The sequence below is a fragment of the Nilaparvata lugens genome, chromosome 8, assembly GCF_014356525.2.
Source record: "Nilaparvata lugens isolate BPH chromosome 8, ASM1435652v1, whole genome shotgun sequence".
Classification (NCBI taxonomy): Eukaryota; Metazoa; Arthropoda; class Insecta; order Hemiptera; family Delphacidae; genus Nilaparvata; species Nilaparvata lugens.
Window position 1 is genome coordinate 27,916,418 of NC_052511.1, and position 26,501 is coordinate 27,942,918.

A 26,501-nucleotide genomic window follows, 5' to 3' on the forward strand; every position below is an offset into this window, starting at 1 on the left:
ATGGTACTATTGCTGTCGGTTGAGACCAGGACTGGAAGCAGCTCCAAGCACCCAAATAAAAGCAAATTCTTTCGTCTTGACATCCATGGAGGGAGGGTGGCAAGGACTTTGAAGCATACCTTTTTAAGGATGAAAATGAGAGATGTGAGTGAACGAGCGAACATACAGCTCAAAGTTGGTTCCGAACCACCGGGAACACAACTGCGATAAACACGTCATAAACACTGTGATTTATGACCACACATTATAAGTGCGTGATTGAAATAATATTGAGCGTCTATTTCGTGCTTCGAAGTCATGCCAAACTTCAAATTTACTGTTCACATAAACAGTCATATTTGTCAAATCTGGCATGATCATGCAAGACTGACGATAACTTTGTAAGTGTGACGCATCAGTATTGCGTTAATACTTGACATTCATGCAAGTTAAATTCTTCAAAATGAAAACCCTTTATTAATTTTCCAAAATCCAGATCTTTATTTTAATCAACAATTTCAATAGAACAGTGTGAAACAATGAAATTATTTTTTGAAAAGGCATTATTAGAATTCAATGTCAATAGAGACTCATTTCATATACGAGAGCATGAAATATTGCAATTGTTGAGTAAATGATTCCTTTGTCAAAAATTGGGAGTTTAGTCGACTTCTTCGATGGTTGGGCCAGCTCCTGAGCCGGGGGCGGCTCCTGCACCTGGGGCAGCACCGCCGGCACCGGGGAAACCACCTGGGAAAGGCATGCCTCCGGGGGCGCCGCCTCCGCTCTGGTACAGCTTGGTGATGATGGGGTTGCAGAGGGCCTCGAGCTCCTTCTGCTTGTGCTCGAACTCCTCCTTCTCGGCCAGCTGGTTGGCGTCCAGCCACCTGATCACCTCGTTGCACTTGTCCAAGATGGCGGTCTTGTCAGACTCTGAGATCTTGTCCTTGAGCTTCTCGTCCTCGAGTGTGCTCTTCATGTTGAAGCAGTACGACTCGAGAGCGTTCTTGGCGGCAATCACCTGCTTCTGCTTCTCGTCCTCAGCCTTGTACTTCTCGGCGTCGTTCACCATGCGCTCGATGTCGTCCTTGCTGAGGCGGCCCTTGTCGTTGGTGATTGTGATCTTGTTCTCCTTGCCGGTCGACTTCTCGATGGCTGTTACATTCAGAATGCCGTTGGCGTCAATGTCGAAGGTCACCTCGATCTGGGGCACACCACGCGGTGCGGGGGGAATGCCAGTCAGCTCGAACTTTCCAAGTAGGTTGTTGTCCTTGGTCATGGCACGCTCTCCTTCGTAGACCTGGATCAACACACCGGGCTGATTGTCCGAGTAGGTGGTGAATGTCTGAGTCTGCTTGGTTGGAATGGTAGTGTTTCTCTTGATGAGGACAGTCATCACGCCTCCAGCAGTTTCGATTCCCAGGGAGAGAGGGGTGACGTCGAGCAGAAGCAAGTCCTGGACTTCCTCGGACTTGTCTCCGTGGAGGATGGCGGCCTGGACGGCGGCTCCGTAGGCGACCGCCTCGTCGGGGTTGATCGACTTGTTCAGCTCCTTCCCGTTGAAGAAGTCCTGCAGCAACTTCTGCACCTTGGGGATGCGAGTCGAACCTCCGACCAGCACAATGTCGTGGATCTGTGACTTATCCATCTTGGCGTCCCTCAGCGATTTCTCCACTGGCTCCATCGTGCTACGGAACAGGTCGGCGTTCAATTCCTCGAAACGCGCCCTTGTAATCGATGTGTAGAAGTCGATACCCTCATACAGAGAATCGATCTCAATGCTGGCCTGGGTGGATGAGGACAGAGTTCTCTTCGCGCGCTCGCAGGCGGTTCTCAGCCTCCTCAGTGCACGCTTGTTTGAGGTCAGGTCCTTCTTGTGCTTCCTCTTGAATTCCTGCACAAAGTGGTTGACCATTCTGTTGTCGAAGTCCTCTCCTCCCAAGTGAGTGTCTCCGGCTGTCGACTTCACTTCGAAGATACCGTCCTCGATGGTCAGGATCGACACATCGAAGGTACCACCACCCAAATCGAAGATCAAAACGTTGCGTTCACCATGGCCCTGAACAAATCAATAACAATTTTATTAGTTACCTAATTATAAATATTGAATATAAATATTACTTAAATGGTACTTACTAATGAATATCAATGATTGGAACATTTCAGTCAGTAGTACTGACTTTTTCATTCAAAATATGATTAATACTGAGAAAATTTGTTACAGAATGGGAAACTGTGCAGTATGAAACGACACAGTACTATGTTACTGTTTTTAATTTTGGCGATTGATTAGAAATCAAATAAAATATTATTAGCTCTCTAGTAAATCAATAGCCGTTGAAGACAAACTATAATGTACATGGATAAATGGTGAAAAATTATGAATTCGGCATATTACAAAAGTTTGTTTTTATAGTTAAAATGTTGTGTGCAGACATTTCAAAAATATGCCTTGAGAATTTGATATCAAATAGCACTAATTGCACACATTGCTTTTAGGTAGGATAGTAAAAAAGACTAAAAAATAGTTTGGGCCTGTTGCACGTACGTCTGTTGAATATGAACATTAACGCCGATTAACAAATCAGCGTTAGTTTTACAGATTAATTTCTGTTCCACAAAAATCGGTAGTTTTTAATCCCGATTAAGTTTTCCGGTTAACTAACTAAGATTTTAACAGTTTCACAATCCGGCAACACTGTAATTTAACCGACAGATGTTATTATTCTAAACCTTAGACCAGTTATAGAATTATTATTCTATAATTTATATTATTATTCTATATTTTATATTATTCTATAACTGGTCTACGTTCTGAACAAATGGCATAAAAGTGAGGTTATGATATTGAAGCGGTGACTGACTATTAATAGCCCAGTCAATGAAGGTCCAAAAAAGCAGTTTCGATCCGAAAATTAAATAAAAGCTGAATTTCCCACCATCGATAGAACCCTCCCAGAGGGTCATTCTCCCAAAAGTCCCAAGAAATCCCCTTGTAGCTTTCCGCCCCAGCCCCCTAAAACATGAAAAATGCAGGTAAACACGGGAAATCAATTATCTCTGTAACCATTGATCAGAAACAGTTCTATTATATGCCATTCGATTCGTTAAATTATGGACTACAATATTAGTTATATTCATTTTTCCAATAAAATTAACAGTTTTCTTGATAAAATAATATAGATGTAAAAATTTAGGGGGTTTGTGATTTGATTTTTTTGTTTTCTTCGAAACAAGTCGTTTTAAAGGAGAATGAGCCAAATAATAATTAATATAGCCACTGTCATTGCAAATCCATTGATGTATATTGTTATGTATTTGCGATTCGATTTGACACTGTGGAAGGGGAAACAGTCGACGCGGAACGGCGTGGCTGACTCTCTTAGCCATAGTAAACAGCAAACTGGAAATCAATTATCTCTGTAGCCATTAATCGGAAAAAAATCCATCATAGGCCTATGTCATTCGATTCGTTACATTATTCCTCAATAAATCAAACAGTTTCCTTGATAAAATAATATATATGTAAAAATTTAGGGGTTTTTCGATTTGATTTTTGTTTTCTCCGATTAACTTCGAAGCAAATAATCTAAAGAAAATTAGACAAATAATTAATGTAGCCACATTCATTGCGAATCCATTGATGTATATTGTTATTTATTTGCGATTCGATTTGACGCTGTGGAAGGGGAAACAGTCGACTCAGTACGGCGTGCCTGACTCTCTTCACCATAGTAAACAGTAAAATACAGTAGTAGGCCTACTGCTTTCTAAGTTGCATCTTATTCACACTATGGCGCTCGAAACAATCAATTTTGTCTATTGTTTTGACATGCGATGAAACTAATTTTTCACATTTTAATTCTCTAAATTCTCTAAAATAATTTTGTTATATATGTGCTAAATCATGCATTCTATGACAAAGATATTGTTTGCAACCGATAAAATATTCATACTATTATAATTATAATATAATACATATTTAAAATATGTGTGTATGATCATAATTCTATGCTAAAATTTATCATAAGTTATGAATGTCAAAAACTGAGATAAATTATAGATTACAATAGTGTTAACAATGGCAATTTCCTGAAAAATTATAGCGTGCAGTGTTTGCTGTTTTCTACAGTTAATATTCTCCAAGCCAGGTTGATAATATACCTTCAGTTGAGCCAAATATGGCATGCATAAAAGGTAGGAAAATCATGAAATTACATTTAACCACAAAGTACCCTACCGTATAAGATTTATTGAAAGATGATTCATCATCTTCTATTATTTTTGTTAACATATCGATTTTTCACCTCCACTCACATCTTGTCATTCTGTACACAAGGTTGGCAGAAGCTTTTCTTTATGTCGATTGATGTTGATTGAAATTGATTGTGATTAGGGCACTAAAAGAATAGATCATTTTCTACTTGAAGCATTCAAATTAAATCTATTGAACATGATTTCTTATGACTTAGCATTCACAGATTTAGTTGGGTGAAGCTATTTCAAAAATGTACCTGATTATTAATTTCATGGTTTTTATAACATTCTAGTTCATTGTGATCATTGAAGGGTTGAAGTGATGAGTTAGTTCAAGTGAATTTTAGTACACAAGTATATTGTGCTTATAATGGGCTCTTCTTTATTTTCTATCGATGTTTTGCTCCAGTAGACAATTAAAAATGTTGGTTTAACATTTTATAAGCTTTTTAAATAATATAAATTAACGGTGATATAAATTTGATAAGTCCAGTATTAAATTAATCGATGTTGGTTTTCATTGTATCAATGTTACTTGCACTGTTTGCAATTCATCACTATTCTCTCAAGAATTAGTTTTTTATGAATTTCATGATCTGAAAATTGAAATTCAAATGCTATTTGGATGACGTTCACATTCCACTGTTTTTTTAACAATAATTGTTACGTTGAAGAGTGAGGCAATTCAATCCATTTGGAAGTAGAAGGAAATCACAGTGCGATTTGAACAGTGACTTTGAAATTCAGTTGCTCAATTCATTTCGGCTTGATACCATCATTTGTAATTATAGTTGATCAGAAATATGCATTGTATATAATGTTTTTATTTCAGTTTGACTAATCTTCTATCACAGTCTCGCTTTCATTCATAAACATGATAATCCTAAATACGCGTTGATTACCTTAAAGATGTGGCTTATCGAACAATGTACAATACAAACAATTTTCATTAATTTACTATTATGATAATCATTGGAATTTCTGCCTGTGATTGAGAAAAAGTCATTTTATGAGCCTTGAAATTCGTACCTAGAAAAATTTGCATTATTGCTAGAAATTTTTTCATTTCTACTATTTATTATAGGTACTGAACATTGATTTTTGTGATTATAGAGATCAACTACTTTATTCTGAATCAGGACAAGGATAAATAGGGAAATTGTGAGATGGGGATAACATCCATAAGTACTTATAATCAATGTGAAAGCTCTGATAATAATGATTTGAACGGAACTGCGATTCTGGCTTGGTATTGCCTCTTCATGTTCAGTGAGAATAGAACGCTCCAGAGTAATTCGTTCTCACTATATGTGATAATATTGGTGATATTTGGTAACATTTGTTAATATTTGAACCGAATGTGCAACAAATTAATCTACTTTCAGCTAGAAAATTTTCAACTTATCAGGAGTACAGTGTTATCATATAGTATCTCAGGTAGGCCCACCCTTTTATTTTTTTTGTTCACGTGATCTGATGATTTTCATTCCATTATCAAGTGTTTAAATTATAAAGAGTGATGAAACAAGATAAAACACAAGAAAAGCTATGAAAATAAATTTTGAATCTTCATTTTTCACAAAATAAGGATAAGATGAAGGAGTCGGACACATAATATATCATGAAACTTCGTTGAAAAACATCAATATCTGAAACTAGAGTTATCAAATTGTGTTACCTCTGACTCGTATGGAGAAGGCAAACTTCAAATTAATATAATAAATTCTGTGAGCAAACAACGAAATCCTGATTTTTATCATGAGCATGGTTAAATCAAGAAAATTGTAATATTTTTTTAGAGTATTGAAAAGTGAAAATCTATATACAGCGCATGTCAAAACAATAGAAAAAATTAATTGTTTCGAGCGCCATAGTGTAAATGAGATGCAATGTAGACAGCAGTATTATTCTGTTTACTATGGTGAAGGAAGTCAGCCGCGTCGGCTGTTTCCCCTTCCACAGCGTCAACTTCAATCGCAAATACATAACAATATACATCAATGGATTCGCAATGAATGCGGCTACAATAATTATTCGTTACATTGTTCTTTAAAATTACTTGCTTTGAAGTTAATCGAAGAAAACAAAAAAAAAAAACAAATCGCAAACCCCCTAATTTTTTACATATATATATTATTTTATAAAGAAAACTGTCAATTTTATTGAAAAAAATGAATATAACTAATATTGTAGTCCATAATGTAAGGAATCGAATGACATATAATAGAACGGTTTCCGATCAGAGATAATTGATTTTCCGTGATTACCTGCATTTTTCAACTTTGAGGGGGGCTAGGGGGGAAAGCTCCAAGGGGATTTCTTGGGACTTTTGGGAGATTGACCCTCTGGGAGGGTTCTATCGATGGTAAAAGATTCAGCTTTTATTTAATTTACGGATCGAAAAAACCTTTATTGACTGGGCTATAAGCATGCACCATAAACATGTTCTGTCTGTCGCCAGTGTCGTGCTATCTGCATACGAACTAGATCGAAAACTAACCTCAAAAATCAGAATAATTTTGAATATCAGCTAAATACACTTCTCTATTTTATTAACGGATGAAATTCATTCATATATTTAGCTCTTTCTTTGAATTCTGTAGTTTTTTTTTTTACCAAACCCGAATTGGAAGACAGCTATCAGTTGGTACCTAATCGGCGTTAGTTGGATTTAATTCTCCGTGAATGGCATGTTTTTTTTTTGATTAGTTTAACAGGCGTTATTTTTCGATTTTTACCTTTGTGCAACCAAATTTTCTTCATTTTTCATTTCAGCTAATCGCCGTTAAAATGGTGCCAACTAATCAGAATTAAATTTTTTTACGCTGGTTTAATCGGCGTTATTGCTTGAAATTTCTGTTTTGAGCAACCAAAATGCATCGTTAGCGCTAATCTCGATTAAAGTATAGCATTCATCGTGATTAAACGTTCACCGACTTACGTGCAACTGGGGGTAAGAAATTGTCAAAAAATCCACAGATTTATTGATAGTTAGAAAGACCGGTTTCGGTTGTTACAACATTGTCAATCTCAGATAAACAATGGTGTAAAACAGCCGAAACCGGTCTTTCTAACTATCAATAAATCTGTGGTTTTTGACAATTTCTTAGTATTTCTATTCAAGTCATGTGAAAGTATAATCGAAGCATAAAAATACAACAAATGTTACAGAATGGGAAACTGTGTCGTATAAAACACAACACAGTACTATGTTACTGTATTTCAATATTGGCTGATGATCAAAAAGCAAATAATAGAGTATTTACTCTCAAGGAAATCATTAGCCTGTCAAACTCTTTCAATTGAGTCATTCCACAGCTTATCCTGTTTTATAGCTTGACTCATAGGGAAAATTAATATTAAACTTCAAACTTTGATCTTCAAAGGAAATTTAAAGGATAAATAATTTGAGAGAGACTAATCATAGTTTAAGGAAATTCCGGTTAACAAAAATGTTGTCTTCGTTCAAATTGGATGCATCTACTAAATTATAGAAAGACAAAAACATAGCTTCCAGGGATACATACGAATGGGATTAATATAGCCGAGCCCAAGATATTTAATAATACATCAGAGACTCCTAGAAAATCTATACAATACAAACATTTATCAAGGGATAATTACATTGAAATGATAGTATTGTAAGAATGAGAAAGTTTGTTAGTTGTTAATAGGGAAATTACTGACATACAAATCTCTTCCTGGAGTCACTAAAAAGACATTCAAATTGAAAATTTGAGATATCAAATACCTGAAAGCGAATTGATAAGCAGATGAAGACAAAATGAAACAGTAATCTTAAATAATCCATAATGACATACAATCCACTATTTGATCAAAAATGAAAATTCCCTTGAATCTGAAACACCATTCCACGTAGAGCATGATTTAATTTGAGTAAACATACATTTAAAAGAAGGTGAGACATTATGATTCATAAATTGATTGAAGGCGAGTCATTATGAATTATTGTACCGTACCAGTAATCGAAAATATTTCACCCGAATTGCACAATCGATTACACCAGGTAGCGAATTTCCGCTAGAAGTTTGGATAATAGTCTCTCGCAAATTAGCCCTGATTCTAGCATCAATCTCTGATTTCCAATGAATAATTGTTCAGCTGAGCAGTAGGAGAAGCCGTTAAAAAGCAAAGTTCCTAAAATGGCAGACTAGTGTGCTAGTCTGGTGTGGTCAAGTCAATATTTGAAAATTTAGGAGCTCTGGCACACTATTCTGCTTCTGAAAATTAAAGAAATCTCCCATAATAAGAAACTATGTGTAAAAACTTCAAATTACTGTAATATTAAGAATCCTATAAGAAAAAATGAGTTCTCACGGTTTCAGCTCATTGGAACAGAAATTAATTGAAAACAATGACTTGAGTGACAAGGAGGCTTGTGCAATATTGGCAATACCTTTTTGTCGAGACCGTATGCAATGGCGGCAGCGGTCGGCTCGTTGATGATACGCAGAACGTTGAGGCCGGAAATGGTGCCCGAGTCTTTGGTTGCTTGACGCTGAGAGTCGTTGAAGTATGCAGGAACTGTGATCACAGCATTTGTTACAGTCTTACCCAGGTAGGCCTCAGCAGTCTCCTTCATCTTGGTCAGAACCATGGAGCTCACCTGAAAAACACATCAAATTATTACACCGAAAACAAATTAGAACGAGTGAAACACAAATCACAACTAATAAAGCCTGTATAATTCAATTATAGTGTGAACTGACTGGCTAAGGCCTGGTGTAAGAATTTCTTCTTTGACAAGGTAGTTAAATTAAGACCCTTCAATTGATTACTGGAAAAACACTATTAGACTATACATACAAATGCAGAGTATTTAGAAATTTTATTGAAAATAATGTAAGCATAAATATCGATTAGTACTAGAACATCTTTGTTGATTTGTACACAAATTTGAAGCATTGACAAGCAGATTATATATATATATATCTTAGGAATAATTATTATAATTAATCTGTAAATCTTCAAGGATAAATCGTTGTTCGCGATCAATGTAAGAATAATTATAATCATAACTATGTGCCCGAAATACTTTTGAATCTTTGCAAAATGAGAAAAATCATAACAAGTTCTAAATTAGTTAGGAACAATAGTATGATCCCGTTCTTGAATACAGTTTAGACAATACTGCACTGCAAGCAACTGAAGACTCAAACAAGACTTGCAGGTCTGTACAATCTCAATCCTCATCCCATTAATTTAATCTCAATTTAAGGTGGATTTTCAATTAATTCGCATTAGTCTGCCGCTGCAAATAGTCAAAATACTACTTTTCAAAACCATAAATCGTACCAATGTCATATTCACTATGTTGATGTCTCATGTTATTCCGTTTGATATTATATTAAAAGTAAATAATCTTGTTTTTTTATATTACTGGATTCACAAGTTTGCTATTTTGACTAGTCACATTCGTAGACGAAAACTAGCATTTAAAAAATTTGGAGAAATATAAAGCGCATAAATTTATTCTCACCTCTTCTGGGAAAAAGGTCTTGTTCTCTCCCTTATATGCTACTTGAATTTTTGGTTTTCCGCCATCGCTGACCACTTCAAAGGGCCAGTGCTTCATGTCAGACTGCACAGTGGCATCTTCGAATCTCCTACCAATCAATCTCTTGGCATCTAGAATAAATGAAACAATTTCATTAGAACAATGAAACTAATTCAATAACTGATAATAGCCGAATATATTTTCGTATTATTAAATAAGGGCAAAAATACTGGAAGGACCAGCTAGTTAAGTTTTTTTAATAGGTCAACTGGATAATATTATAGCACTAGAATCACTTAGCAGCTGAGCAATCATGAAACTAACGTTGAATAGCATAAGTAGCCTACTACAAAGCAGCTGAAGAGATCAAGTCAAAAAATGCAAGTATAGATTAGCAGTTATCTAAAGCAATCGATTCATAATTTGTTTTGAAGGCCTAACAGAATGGATTATAGGCTAAAAATGTTATGAATTGATCAAAAATGATTCAGATTAAAATAATTATAAAGTACCTAAGCTAGTATGCTAACTAAGCAATGAGTCAGTCATTCTATAAAAGCACGGCTTCAAAGGCATAATAGAAACATAATGATTGGAAATAATTACTAAGTAACACATGAATCACAATATTATTGGTACTTTGATAATAAACATATAAAATGATATATTAAACAATTCACTGATGTTGTCAGACGCAAATATGTTCATTGCACAATTTGACGCCTAAATACTAGGAAGAAAACTGAGAGAATTTCTAACACCTGATAATAGTTAGGTTGGTAATTTACAATAATTAATAAAAGTAAAGGTTATCCTGAAATAACCTATGAACAGTTAGTCAAAATAATCCTGTAGTGAGGTCAACGTTATTATTTGTAATGGCAGTGGTGAAAGGTGGGAGAACAGCGTTGCCGATTCTCTGCCTTGTCACTACATCTAAAGACGATATATCTGATGTAAGATCAACTGTTAATTATTGTAAGAATATCAAATTAAAAATCAGTTGTCAAAAAATTATCTTTGAATGAACAAATAAATCATTAATATTGAGATTCTTATATTTTGCTAATTGATAGCAAATTAATCAGATAAATATCTTGAACTAGAACTAGGCAATAAAAAGAGGAAACTGAGTTATAACAAAAATCGAATAGGTCTAGTGTATAACTCACCAAAAATTGTGTTGTTGGGGTTCATTGCCACCTGATTCTTGGCGGCATCTCCAATGAGACGTTCAGTGTCTGTGAAGGCAACATAACTGGGTGTAGTTCTGTTACCCTGATCGTTGGCAATAATTTCAACTTTGCCATGCTGAAAAACTCCAACACAAGAGTAGGTAGTTCCTAGATCAATGCCCACTGCTGGTGCTTTGGCGGCCATTTTGGGTTACTAAAAAAATAAAATAAGCTATAGCAACTAAGAATTTGACTAAGCTAGTCTATATGAAACGACTACAACTAGCAAGGTTATACATAATTCGTAGTAAGTGATGAATCATAAGGAAAATTAATGAATTTTGAATCCACAAACCTTTACATCAAACTAAAAATACACCTCTTAACTTCACAGCAAGTTCCATCATCTCAACAAATTAACAAATCTATGTAATTGTTTGATAATTAAACAGATTCAAAAGGAAATTGGTTGCGAAAAATGAAAATCATTTCAGACAACGTGCAGCCGCCATGTTGCCAATCATTTCAAGGGCAATACCGTATAAGGCGTTCAATAACCATTTTCCTGTTTGTTCGAAGCAGGATTGTTTCAACAAAATTAAAATTTATAAAAAAATTTATTGATATAATAGGTGTTCAAAAATCAATTGTTGATAAAATATAACGTTCACTAGGTTAGTCGAGAGGCTTTGAACATGAGCACATGGACGGAATCAAGTGGTTATTTATACGAAAAAACAATAAAAATCAATCTTACATTGCAGTGCATTACTTAATACTCAAATTCAAACATAAATTTAATTGTCAAATTGTATAAAAACTAAAACATACTATTATGAATCTTCTATCAACAACGTGCAACCTATAATCCAACGAAGACAAAATTGTGTAACAATAAAATTCAATTTCTCAATAATAACAGATTGATCTGCTTTAAAATTGACAATTATCATTAGAACAAAGCTATAACATGTATATAACTCACCTTAGAAATAGTAGGAATCAATGGATAAATTGGAAAATTTATAAAAATGTTTAGCACAGTCTCTTGTGACTGCTCGTTTGCAAGACCAAGACGTAAACGGGAAGTTTGTTGGTCGTGCAGCCGGTTTTGTTCATTTACCCAGCTTCTAGAATATTCCATACGATTCCACCAATCATAGAGGAGAATTCATCGTAGAGTCTAGAACGAGTCATCTCATTGGTTCACGTGTTAACGATGCAATGCCGTGAAAGTCAAAACAACATCCAGGTTAGTAAAAATTGACTTTTATTCACCAAATTTTCTCAAAATTGAAGGATTGGTAAATTTTTAAATTGAATTATTAAGTCTATTTTAATAACTGAAATTCAAAATCAATGGTTTTATCAAATTCCATTTTTGGCGGTAATAGAATCGAAGCATTTCTCCAGTCAAGACAGAGGTCTGTCACTGACTCACTGTGACGTCAGAGCAACGGTTATCGCATTATTTATCGCATAGAATTCAATAGTACGGCAAGGATGGTATGAGTAGGCAAGGTAAACAAAAAAGAGAAAACGTGATCCTGATGCTAGAGAATTCTGAAGTATTCAAGAATGTGCAGTAGATTGCGTATTATTGCTACAATCCCAATTGCGTACATGTCAACCTGTGTACTATATTTACCAAAGTTATTATCAAAATGTTAATAACATAGGTACTTACAGTACAGATTCTATTAAATTGAACGGAACTTGAAAACACATAATTATGTTCATCCTGTGTATGATAAGTTATGTTCAATCTATAAGGATTAAGTTATTAACATTTTGTTGATAACTTTGGTGTAAACGCGGCTTAAGGCAGTTCTTATGGTACTATTTCTAGAATAATTTCGTTGTGGAATAATTATTTTTCATCAGATTTGTATTGCTAAAAATACCCAGAACCGGTAACGAATTACGAAACTGAGTAGGCCTACAGTAGCCTAAAAACTAATGATTTGTGCTAACTAATTTTGAATCTACATGCGTCATATTAAATAATACAGTACGGTAGGTAGTTTTATATCACGGGTCAAAGAGCCAGAGGCCCAAAGCCAAAAATAATAATAAAATATGCTGATAGCTGATATATTGATTATTGGAGTTTTTGTACACAAACACAACATAAATAAGTTTAAAATTGAGAGGTTATTGAAGAATAAAAATAAAAGTAATGAGAGAATATAGTAGTTTTTAAAAATAATAATTACGGCGGTATCCGTATTATTATCATATTTTTTCCTTAGGGCTATTCTTGAATAGAAATAAAAATCTAAAACCCTAAAAAAGGGTACGGTACTTTTATTTTTATTTAGGTACTTGAGAATTTGGTACGGTACCGGTATAACATAGGCCAATAATATTATATTCTAAGAAACACCATCCACTATAATATATTGGTGCATGCAATTTATATTGTAGTTATGATTTTTTAATACTGTATATTATTTGGGAACATAAGAGAAGTCCAGAACCAATTCCTTAAACCAAAATTTCCTTGTGCTAGATACATAGAGTGGCCCAATAACCTCGTATTTTCGGCTCATTCTCCAGTTTTCAGCTATTTCTGCCAAATCTCGTAATCAGACAGAAAATTTTGCTCTTGCCTTTTTTTAGATTAAAAAATTCTGAATAAAATGCGATTATTCGGAACTCTCTATCTCCAATGAGTACTGAGTTATGATTTTTCAAAAATGAGTGAAATTTAAAGGAAAAATCAATTCAGATGAATTTCAGTTTTTGATCAACAATATCTTCCGATTTTTGACATTTAGATGTATAATTCAAAATCCCTCTGAGCGTATTTTTGTGCTCTCTACAATCTGAAATCAGGGAGAGCGCTCTATCTGGAATAGATTTTCAGGTACACCTGACAACAATGCTCCTTGTATTGTGAAAAACACCTAATTTTCAGCTTTAACCATCATCACCAACTACATTGTCCTCACATTATCATAACTCAGTACTCATTGGAGATAGAGAGTTCCGAATAATCGCATTTTATTCAGAATTTTTTAATCTAAAAAAAAGGCAAGAGCAAATTTTTCTGTCCCATTACGAGATTTGGCAGAAATAGCTGAAAACTGTAGAATGAGCCGAAAATACGAGGTTATTGGTCCACTCTGTATGTAGCACAAGGAAATTTTGGATTAAGAAATTGGTTCTGGACTTCTCTTATGTACCCAAATAATATATTAAAAAATCAGAACTACAATATAAATTGCAAGCACACCCCATTTTTTATGTCTATATTGACTGCACTAGTATGTCCAAACTACAAAACAATCTAGGCCTCTATGGTTTTTTGTAATGGAATAATAAAGCAACATAAATACCGGGTGATTACAAATGAAATAGACAGTTTGAATAGCTTGTAGAGAATTTATTATTTAAAAGTTTAGATCATTACTTACATGGTTACATAGAAGAATTCTTGAAGTTTTTATTGAAAATTTACAGATGTTCAATGTGTGCACCATTTGCTACACGACAGATATCAACACGTTAGTCAAATTCTGACCACACACGACTAAGCATCTCACGGTTAACTGTAGCAAGAGCATTTGTGATTCGTTGTTTAAGATCATCGATATCAACAGGAAGCGGTGGTACGAAAACTCTGTCTTTTACATAGCCCCACAAGAAAAAGTCGCAGGGCGTTAGGTCCGGACTACGAGGTGGCCACGGCTGAAACACAACGTTTTCCTCACTTGCACGGCCGATCCATCGTCTAGGAAGATGTTCATCCAGATACCCTCTGACGTCTGAGTACCAGTGAGGCGGAGCTCCATCTTGTACAAAAATGAAGTTACAACTATCTTCATGGAGTTGAGGCATTAACCATTCGGTTAACATGTCCAGATAAATTCTTCCGGTTACTGATGGTTCTTGGAAGAAGAAAGGCCCGTAGACCTTTTCACAAGATAAAGCGCAAAACACGTTCACTTTAGGAGAATCGCGTATATGCTGTACAGTCTCTCTTGGGTTTTCTGTTCCCCATACTCGTACATTATGTCTGTTAACTTTTCCACTAATGTGAAAAGTGCATTCATCACTGACAATTAGGCGATTAAACAATGTGTCGTCATTTTCAAGACAATGTTGCATCTCTTGACAAAAATTTTTACGTACAACTTTATCATTGTCATTTAAACTTTGTACTAACTGCAATTTATAAGGTGTAATTTTCAGTTTCTACCAGCATAAACTTTAAGAAATTCCCTACAAACCTATATCACTTATTACTATGTTGCAATACACCAGTTTAATTTTGTACAGGCTATTGAAGTTGTCTATTTCATTTGTAATCACCCGGTATTATATTACTCAACACTCCCGGCTGGATATGTAAAATTTAAATTTATTTTGAAATCAATTTTTGTTATTAATTCAAGAACAATATTGTAAGAACATTGAAGAATTATATTTATTTGGTAAGCCTACGGTACCGCTACGATAACTCCTCATCTGAATTCTGTAAGTAGTAAGTCTATACCGTATAAGTTAGTAGGTATATGAATTTCTAAAAAATCTATGTGCCGGTTTAAAATGTGATGAAATGTTGAAATGGCTTCGCCGGTTAAATTTACACACACATATTGCAACCAATATAGGCTAGGTACCTATTGAATATAAGGTTGTAGTAGAATCATACTATTACAAGATAAAAGCTATAGCAGAATAGTTCAAAATTATAACTCATAATCAAATATTTAAAAATAATTATTATTGCTTTGATTGGTAAAATTAATATATCTTGGAATGTTTAAAACCAAAACCGACAAAATTTATACATAATAAAACAACAATACCAGTACGCTGTATATTATGTATTTATTATATATAATACCAGAGACAACAACTAATACGCCATCTTTTCTCTTTGATCATAGGTACTCTCATACTTTAGGCTCAAGTAGTCTCATGATTACGGTACTGTGTCAGCAATCAAGCAATTTATCTAAGATGTGTTAACTCAAGACACAAAGGCTACCGACTACCGCTACCCTTATTTAATATTGAATAATTATTCTGAGTTCTCGATCATCTTAACATTTATACATTTTAAATAGGTTTGAAAATATCAACATTTAAATGCTTTTTTTATCCAAAATGGCGGCTGATTGAGCTTTAAACTGGAACTTCTATCAGCCGCCATTTTGGATGAAAGTATCATAAAACATTTTTATTGATGTCATTTTTCTTGTTTTAGAAAGGCCTTTAAAATGATGTACCAGACATTGGGTGTTTACATTTAAAATATTTGAATTACAACCTCTAAGTCACCCCCTTATGAGGGGTTGAAATTCAGTTGTACGTCAAAAGGTAGAGTATTTGACCAATAACTCATCCTGAAAGTTACAGTATTATATCTACAACAGTCTCCAATTTATTGAAGGGTTCCCATACATTTGACTCACTCTGTGTATAGGCTACCTGTACAAAAATACCCTATAGAAATCTGCATTGCAGATTGCAGTAGTATAGACTATATAAAGTCCTCTATTATGTTGTCGTAGGATTTTTTGGCACAGTTTGATAATGAAGCTTTTATATGATTCATTCTTTCAAGCCCTTTTGTATTTGTTGGGTAGTATGCACAGCCTCCTGCTGTACCCTTTACCCTTATAGCCTATAAGTTTACCCTTCCTGACCAATCAAAGCAGCTTCAAACACTTTTATATCCCAGCATCTCACCATGCTATCAAATCTGTCCTCATATCACTCAATTACGCCATACATTCACTCAACTCTCCAAAACCCCATATGAAGATTTGCATTGAATAGGCTACTGTACGTGCTATGTTCATGTGAATACGCGAGATGTAATGATCTCATAGGGATCACTTGGTGTAGGCCTATTGGAAAATATAAATATCCTCAAGTGCCCACTGTTATGAAACTAATAAAGAATAATAAAATCATCATAACAAAAATAATATACATATAAAGTTAAGTAAAATAACCAATCCTTTATTTATAAGAACGAGTTTTGTTACTTGAATCAAAGTAACACGTAGGCCTTATCACGCCTGGTATGTTCAAATAGTCTACAATGAAAATCATAACTATTCATGTATACATCCTATATTAGTTATTTAGAACTTGAAAGATGAAATAATCTGTTTCTGTTGAATTTCGAAACTGTTCTGATTACCGTCCACAAATGAATCGTGTTTAGAAATGAAAATTTCTTCAATGAATACTTCCAATAACTGATTAAGATATCAACATAATAGAATTGTTGACACGAAAGTAGCCTACATTATTTCTTGGTAATTTCAACTAAAAGGAGTGGAATAGGATATTTCATGATTAATGAAGTAAAAAGTGTCTACTCTCTTTTCTACTTGTGGTGTTTTATTCCATCAAACCACTGAACAATCCAATTATCGTTCTAAATGCTTGGAAAAATCACAAACCTTTCATTAGCTTGATGTTAGAACGAATAGAATAATTCTCAATTTAAAATCAATGAGAAACGTACAACAATAACAAACATATTAGAGTAGGCTACGGTAATTTAAAAATAAACTAAGAAATGATAATGAGAAATTATCATTTAATATATATAATCTATATAGAAAATATAGCAAATCCAGCAGTGAAAAATTATAAAATAAATAAAAAGCTGAATAAGATTCAAGAAAGAAAGCTAGTGGAAGATTATTCTAATATTATGTTGGTCTATATCTAATGATTTAAATCTCAAAAAAGCTTATATTATATGAAAGAGGGAGTGGATTTTTCGATATTTTTCAAGAATATGCATTGACCACTTGAGGATCATTTTATTATTCTTCCAGAATAGAGCAGACATAACATTAAAATGTTATTAACATTAAATAACCTAAATGAATTTTTCATGAGTTTAGAAATATTTTCCTAGTGATTGGGAAAAGAATATTTTTCCTTAGTGAATCTTTTCCCAGTGGCTCAACAAAAAACAGTAGGTCTACTACTGATTGATGAACTCATCATCATCAGTTTCATACCTCAAGCAAAAAAAATCATAGAGATTTCTAAATTTAATTTCTCTAGAAAGGTCATTAAAATTTTTGACTGAATTACTGTAAATTTTTTCCAAAACCCTCTTATGAATAGTAGTTTAGATAAGAAAAATGAAATGTAGGCTATAATAGGCTATTATATATTATTTTCTTATTTATCTCCTATACTATTATTGAAATAAACAATTTAAATTAATAAGTAGGGGATAGGACATACATAATTATTTTACTCATAATCACTTTTGAACTTCAGTACCAAACGATTCAGTTATACATTTGAATTTTACATAAAGATTAGGAATTTAACGAGGATGGTCATAAGGATATTTTTAATAATCAATCAATTCTAATTTAATAATAACTGAAACAAATTTATTCAATTTATGATTCAACGCTTACTTAAACGACCCTTATAACGATAAAAGCCCAAAATGAAATAGTAATTTCATTGACTAACGGTTCTCTTTTGAAAACATTTGTGAATAAAAAGTTGCGGTTTGGAGACCAACCAAAGACCTCTGCTGAGAGTTTTCTACTCCCCAAGTGAATTTTGAGAAACTAATAAATATAATTATTCTATTTTTACAATTAATTTTTTCCATTGTCAAATAAGTTGAATTCGATAGGATAATACTTATCAGCATGGAAATATAAAACTATAATTCAATCTACAATATTTGTGTTTTTCACGGACCCCTGAGGGGCATGGATTACTAATATTTTATAAATAAAGAAATTTCTAGATACAAAAGTAACTTATTTATTATCCTCCAACTAATTGATTAGAGGTAAATTATATACCGAACTTGTATTAGCATATAGGCAAGAATTAATGCCAATCCTATAATGCTGCTTAAAAAAGTTATTCCCAAGTAGTCAATAGTAGTAAAATAAAAATAAATAATCATATTATATACGAAACATGGTCAAGTAGTATGAGATGGGTATTTTAGGTTCAAAAGAAACGCTTCACTGAGCAGACCTCTTTGGCGCTGCCAAATGAGGAGCGTTCTGCTCAGTATTGTAGAAAATATTTTAATCTTCATAAATGTATTCACAAATTTTCTAATGCCTCCACTTTTGTTTCAATTGAACGTTTGCAGAATAATACTGGTGATCCTTTGCTTTTCTACACATGAATTCATCCTGAAAATATTGAAATAATCAATCATCAGTCAACAAACTGGGTTTTTTGATATTTTACTCAGTAGTACAGTTTGCCTAGTCAGAATACTGTATCGGTTACTCAATTTGTTACAGGTAGAAAAATAATTCTTGACTTGACACTTCATTTATCATTTGCTACATAGTCTATTGGACAAGATACAGCTAGTTAGAGAGATAGCAATTAGCAACAGCACTCTTCTTCTCTTAAGTCTTCTACGCACCTATCAATAAAACAGTATCCGTTCTAAAGTACGCTGTTCTGCTCTCTGGGAGATAACAGATAAGTAGCGCCCATTAGGTGCTGCTGGGGAACGGAATTGGGATAATGTCATATATTTGAGTCCCGGACATTTTCAATTCCGAGTTGCCGTAGCAGCTAGTGGACGCTACAAATGTACCTAACAGAGTGAACTCGAACGCTCTGTGCAGCATGCCTAAAAACTCCCATTATTTCTGAATACCCAGCATGGTCTGAAAGGGTCATCCTTCGAGGAAGCTTGAGCACAAAATTCAAGGGAGATGCAACAATGTTTCAAAAGACATGGTAATTGAATCCATAACCGGAGCATAATAGCTTATCAGAATTGCTATATCTAGAGGGTTAATAGTTCATTTGGTGGCTCATTAGTTCAATAAACTTTTCGGCAATCACTATCACACCCCCAAATTCAACATTTCTGTTTCAATTTGATTTCCCATTACATGTTAATTTTACTGCGCAGTGTTGCATTATTTAGAATTTATACTTGGAATAGATGAAAAATTATAGAAGAGAAATATAATGTACAGTAGGCCTACATCACCAAAAAAAAAAAAAAGGATTCGTAGAGTGTTTGAATTGTATAGAATTGTATTTGAATTGAGATAGATCGGCATGCAATTGAATAAAAACTCTCACACTTTCCTTTTGAAACGGTTTAATTATAACACAGCCTGTTTTGTTTTTATTTTTACATCTAGTCACAAAATTCATTGGTATAATATTTTTCTGTTTGTAACACAACCTATTTTAATACACTGAAAGCATTACCCTCTTGTTTCCAGTTCAGAGACAAAAATTTACAAGGCATTCCAGATTCACTTTTTCTTATTAAAGGTAACTGTAAAAAGTTTCATTAATACAACATCAAAATGTTTTTTAGTTACATGAGTACAGTACTAGAAGTGTGCAATGCTTGTCCTAGATGAACGTGACTAAGTAAATGCAATTTTCATGATGCATTCGACGATAAATGTTATAGTAATAAAAAATTGTCTGAGATTCAATAAATTTTGAAATTATTCAAATCAAAACAAAAAGAATTGGTTCAAGTTTCAAGACCAGATATAAACAGAAGTTTTTATCGCAACTCTTATTTGTGCCCGATTAATCCGATGAGGTTATCGGATGGGCACGTTATAAACTGTCGGTACTGGGTTCTGGCTGTAGTATGACAGTCTTCATAAAGCCTAAATTTTATATTAAGGCAAGGTGGGACCTTCCCGCAAGGGACTCTAAACCAAAAATAGTGTTAAAATTTAATTTTTTAACAATGAATGAACAGTTTTGAGTGGAAAGAATTGATATTTTTCATGTGAACTTACGAATTAGACCAACTACTTATAGGATTGAAGTGCAACATAATTTGTACCTATATGTTTCTTTCAAAAAATAATTGTTTAATTTTTAATGCTCCCAGGAAAACAAGGTAGAGTGTATTGGGTACGTAGGTACTTTGATACAGCCTAGGTTTATTAGAATGGGATAAACATTGTATTTGGTGCCGTACCATAAAGTTCTGAAAACATTCTCAGAACCCAAATATATAAACTTCTTATATTGACTTCTTCTTAGTTAGTCTACTTCTTCTTAGTTATTATATTATAATGGCAATAAGAGCCAGTAGGCTATTTATTTGAATTTTGAAGATAGCTTTAATCATTAATGGAGTAGGTGCAGTATTAATATTATTTAGTTATAAATTATATGATCTCAGATTACATTAATGTATGAATGAAACCGCATTAGCAAATAATAAAAAAGTAATATAATGTTAGGATTTATATTTATTTTTTGCAGATAAGAAAAAAATTCTGGAAACAGAAGAGAATTTTGGTAAAGTATCTCAGACAAATTTTTCATGTAAATATATCAATGCCAGCATTGCACACTTCAATGATAAATATACATCTAAGACTAGAGTGACATATTAATATTTTGCTCCATTCACTTCAACAATACAATATGGCTTTTCTAAACAGTCTCAGGTCACTACATCGACTTTATATATCTATAACTTATATTCATTCATATAAATATATCAAGATACTTATAACGATTAGGATAAACATTTTTGGTGATATGTTTCACAACAACAATGCTTAGAAGAGTTAATCGATAGTACAGGATGCCTATATATTTATAAAAAATATTAGTTCGAGTTACAAGGTTTCCTTGGAGTTTAATCTAGTTTTCGAGTGGGTTTATTGAGTCCATTCAGTACACTTCCGCAATTTAAATACTTAATTTTCACAAGAAGTTAGTTACAGTGTATCTGTATGAGTCTCTGTTATTTTTAATTACATAATTCAATTCTCTTCAACTATTTATAAATATGTATACTATCTTTAGAAAATGTCATGTCTTCCAACATCATATTAATCACGTAATAATAAAATCCTGTTGAAGTTTTTAATAAGAATTAAGTTATAGAGCCATCGAAAATTAATACATGAATATTTTTCTAGTCATATTCATAAGTATTGAGTAAACAAAAATTATATTTTGTTAAAGATTTAATTTCTGAAATTCGAGGATAATGATATGATTTGGATCGGTGATATTTTCAAAAACAGGTTTCAGTAGGTTAAAGTAGAAACTGCTGTATGAAAAATCAATCAATATCAAAGCAGCGAAAAAATCAAACACCCTTTGGTAAAGCACCAATTAGCTAGACTGCTTTTATTGAAACATTAGGGAAAATCTTCAATTTATTTTGTGAAACACAAGTTTAAAAGAGTGAGTCTTCAATATCAGGATAAAGCGGTAAAGTCGTTTAGTAGGCACTATTTAACAAGCACATATTGCTCAATAAATAAATTTCAATTCAATTTTCAGTATTTTTATTTTTATCAATATGAGAACTTATTAGTCCATTTTTTACTATCAATACATTACATTTTGATAAAAATAAAAAACATTTTGATGATTGCTTGCAAACTCATGTTTCCTAACTTTTAAAAAAAGTAAAGTATGTTTTTATAAATAAAATTTTTGAAACAATTAGGGATAAATTGTTTTTATCAAGAGAAATACTATTAATAATTTTTCTTAATAGTATCCCAGTTCTAATTCTTGTAAATAATTTTATAATTTTGTTTCAACAACGATTTCCACTTTTGGCTGTAAGAAATAAATTGATGATTAATTATGTGTTGATGTAATCAACATGAAATACGATACAATCAATAATATTTTTGCATCTGTAATTTAGTATTATCTCATCTGTCTGTTTAGAACACTCTATTCAAATAGATACCTACCAAACATTTCTAGTAAATCTAATTAGGTACTGTGAGAAAAATATAAATAATAAAGTTCAATTTGAAAATAAAAAATGTGAACCTCTAGTAACTACTAAATTTTGATTTAATAATGTGGTATTCCAACTGCTTCCTCATTATTTACATTATTCAATATAATTTAAGTTAATCCTTTCTTTGAACTTTCAATCAAAATCAAACCTAGCGATCTGCGTATACTGAACAATATAATTATGCCTATTATTAAAATAACAACTAATGACATACCTGAATACTGTATTTCCTCTACAATAGTAAAATTTATTAGATTGGAAGTAATTGTACTTTTCCTGCTTAAAAATCCGAACCCTATAACCTATTTTCTAAATATTGAAATAATTATATTTGGCAAATAATGTTCAAGTAGGGCTGTTACGAGATTGAATTTATAACAAATGCGTTGAGAAATCATGCTAAATTTTTACATTCTATTAAATTTCAGAATTTTAAAAATACCTCAAAGTTCAAGTAGGGCTGTTACGAGATTGAATTTATAACAAATGCGTTGAGAAATCATGCTAAATTTTTACATTCTATTAAATTTCAGAATTTTTAAAATACCTCAAAGGTATTTAATCCAATATTCAAGCAATATACCAAATATTGTAAAATATCAAACAGTATAACAAAGGATACGGTATAGGAACACTAAATGATTGAAATTTGGAAATAAAACACAACATTTCTTGAAATTTCTTGGTCTTGTCAATTTACATCTAATGAAGCTCGAGATAATTTTTTCTGTATAGATTTAATTTCTTCTCATGACAAAAATAGTGGAATTGTTCACAGTTTCTCAACAGAATCTGGCCAGGGCAGGACAAAATAAAAGTAAGTGGGACGTTTTATTTAGTTGATAAACTGATGGTTTAGACTTAAATAATTTTAACTAACCTAATGAAAATTTATTAAGAATAATACTGATAGTGCACTAAGTTTATCTATTAATACTGACTTAATTTGGGGTTATCAAATAATTCATGTGTGTCAAATGATCCAATCCAAGTCTTTTGGGGGAGTTTGTCAGTAATATTTATTTATAAACAGTAGGAAACTATTTGAAGATAAATTTTTAATATGAATTACTTTGATCCTTCAACCTAAATGATAGGTTCCGTAATTTAAATATTCTTATAGGCCTAAGCGGAATTTATATTTAAAAAAATAGTACTTAATAAACAGGAATACGGTTTTTCCGGATATAGGAAATATGGAGTATTTTTGTAAATTGATATTCCAAGACATTTTCTCAACATACTAATTTCCTAATTTTTCCTGATAACCATTGAGATGCAGCTGAGAATTATCGGTATTCCACAAAAATAACTCAGAATAACAAATAATTACGTAACAAAGATTCACCACACGCTGAAACAACTATCTATCTTATCTTATCTAGCGTCAATAAACTTGTCAAATACAACAACATCTTAATGCAACTTTTGATTTAGACTTATACATCTCAAAAGTTTTCACAATAACAGTTAAAACATTGAACTTACACATGTAACATTACATCGAACATGTTTTTAGTAATACTGTACAACTGTTCATCACTAATGTCACAGCGGAGCATAGTATTGCTCATTTTGCGAATGTTTTATACACTAAGTAGCATCAATATTATTAGTCTATTCATAAGTTACTTTGCTTGAGACTTGGAATAGAATGACTAGGTTATGGCTATGTCCGGACAATAATAATTATGTCCACTCAATCAGGACAATATCTCTCAACCAATGAGTAAAGCAATATCTCAGAGAATTTCTTATGGTTCAACTTATTGTAGTACTGTAAGGAAATTCCAATATCCTACTATCCTCATAATTATTATCAATTCAAATGAGTTTAATTTTATTTCACATAGGAAACATAATAAATATAATATCGTTGTTTGGCAAAAATATAGGGTGTGTGTATAAAAAGGAACAATTAACTAACAGATCCAAAGTGAATAAGAGTATTTTTAAAATATATCCATTGATACGGGATATAAACTAGTCTTCTACTATCCCTCACCTCGCTTCAATGTGCACTATTTTTCATAGCGTGCTTCAAACTTGCTCTCTCACTATCAACGTGTCACCTCACTGCATGCATTTTTCAACGCTAAATCTAATGATTGAACAACCATCACAAAATGTGGTAGGATAAAATCCCCTCTCTTCCGAAAGAAAAAAACATTCTGTATCTAACAGAAAGTTATAATATTGTATAAAATCTTATTGAACATACCTTTAATACAATACAGGTTATGTTCTTCCTGACTCTAAGCACACATAGCTGCAAATGAAGACAAACAAATGCCAACACACTGAAGTGGGCCACCTGATAGGTACAAATATTGTGACGAAGTTCACAGGGTTCAAAGCTTTTATAGACAAGTTTAGGAATTGATTTACACATACTCTAAGACCCTTTGTACACTAGATAATGATAATGCTACTGGTAATGATAGAGCAAATAAAGATACAAATGATTGACATAAGCCTTTTCGATCAATCGTTATAATATAATCATTTCGGTTCTGAAAATGTGCAACCTAATTTTTCTTAAAAGGAAATCAATTCACACAGAATAAATCACAATTTCTTTAAATGATCTTAATTTCCACATTCCAAAAACCTATCGTAATTAATTTTGGTTACGTGGACTGTGTCACTGCCGATTATTCGGGTATTTTATATGTATATTTGGCCCTAGAGATACATGTCACAATGCATTTATCTGTTCTACAAAACGAATTTTAGTAGCTGAAATAACTGAAAGGACCTTACTGCGACAAATAGATTATTTGTATACACATATGTTTGTCCCAATGAATACGGTAATTCAACTTCAAATCATCATTCAATTGATCACTGAAATTTCTCTGAACGATCCTTACTACGAATGTGACAGATACAAAACAGACTATTTTTTTACAAAAAACATATTTGGCCCTGAAAATTTGTCACATCGCAATCGTCTACCAGCATTGCAATCATCTATCAACTCAGCAATCGTCTACAAACATTGCAATCTAAGACAACTTTAAACTAATCGCTGCGATTGTCTCATTCGAACAAGTTACATTAATTTTGAATGTTATCTAGTTTCAGTGTGGGGGCGCGTCCCATTCACCCGAGGCGGACGTCGAGCCTGATGTTGAGGTTGGCAGCAGTGCCAGGGGGTTTTCGTAGAGCGGAATCGGCAGACTGGTCGAGATTTGGCCGCTGCCTGTTGTGTTGGCAGCCTTGCTCAACAGGTTTTGCGTGATGGGCGTTTCGGAGGGCTTGCCCCCTGCCCCTCCCCTTCCCATCACATCGTCGTCGTCGTCGTCGTCTTTGGCCAGCAGAAGTTCGCTGCTCTTCGACGTCCAATCAGCCGACGCTTTCAGGTCGTCGTCCAACTGTTCACAATCAGAATATTTAACAATGAAATCACTTCACTATTGAACAATTATTCAACATCTCTGATAAAAGTGACAAAATTTGAAGTAATGTATGTTAGAGGAAAAGGAAGAAGACAGTGTTTATAATCAACAAAGGAACTCACGCGAAATTCACTCAAACTTGACTATTATGTTTTACGTGCGTATGAAATTTCTATTATGTTTGGGGCCGCTCTCAACAACTAGATGATATTCATAGAGGCCGCAAGATATAACATGAACTTGCTACACATCTGCATAGCCAAATCTGGAAAAATAGAACTCTCCGTGAGAGCCTCAGTACACTATACTTCATGCAAATCTTCTTCAGACTTGGCGGAATTTGCGGCGCAGAGAAATGGAGGGAGATCAGTCAATTGCAGTGATGGATTGAGTCATAGGTTGAAGCGTAGTTG

General features: G+C 33.2%; 2 protein-coding genes across 6 annotated transcripts in view; both read right to left on the reverse strand.

Annotated features, from left to right (window-relative positions):
* Positions 1 to 456: 456 nt before the first annotated feature.
* LOC111057984 (heat shock 70 kDa protein cognate 4) lies at positions 457 to 12,322 on the reverse strand. The gene is made up of 5 exons (XM_022345472.2): positions 11,915 to 12,322; positions 10,927 to 11,143; positions 9,737 to 9,885; positions 8,654 to 8,863; positions 457 to 2,038 (listed from the first exon to the last, which is right to left on the reverse strand). The coding sequence occupies exons 2-5, from the start codon at positions 11,132 to 11,134 to the stop codon at positions 641 to 643; spliced, it is 1,965 nt and encodes a 654-aa protein (XP_022201164.2). The 5' UTR covers positions 11,135 to 11,143; positions 11,915 to 12,322; the 3' UTR covers positions 457 to 640.
* A 7,690-nt stretch (positions 12,323 to 20,012) lies between these two features.
* Positions 20,013 to 26,501, reverse strand: part of LOC111057980 — a 158,307-nt gene continuing 151,818 nt past the window's right edge. For all 5 annotated transcript variants that reach the window (XM_039434421.1, XM_039434424.1, XM_039434423.1 and 2 more), the window contains one exon: positions 20,013 to 26,064. In XM_039434421.1, the coding sequence (XP_039290355.1) occupies positions 25,771 to 26,064 (294 nt within the window). In that variant the 3' untranslated portion in view covers positions 20,013 to 25,770. The remainder of the gene's footprint in view (positions 26,065 to 26,501) is intronic.

What these genes read in the sequence shown, in the direction of transcription:
- LOC111057984 (XM_022345472.2), bottom strand. Translation starts at nt 11,134, where the DNA reads ATGGCCGCCAAAGCACCAGCAGTGGGCATTGATCTAGGAACTACCTAC. An exon ending in CCCCAACAACACAATTTTTG is followed by an intron (nt 9,886 to 10,926) that starts GTGAGTTATACA and finishes CATTTATTCTAG; the next exon opens with ATGCCAAGAGATTGATTGGT. An exon ending in AGACCTTTTTCCCAGAAGAG is followed by an intron (nt 8,864 to 9,736) that starts GTGAGAATAAAT and finishes TGTGTTTTTCAG; the next exon opens with GTGAGCTCCATGGTTCTGAC.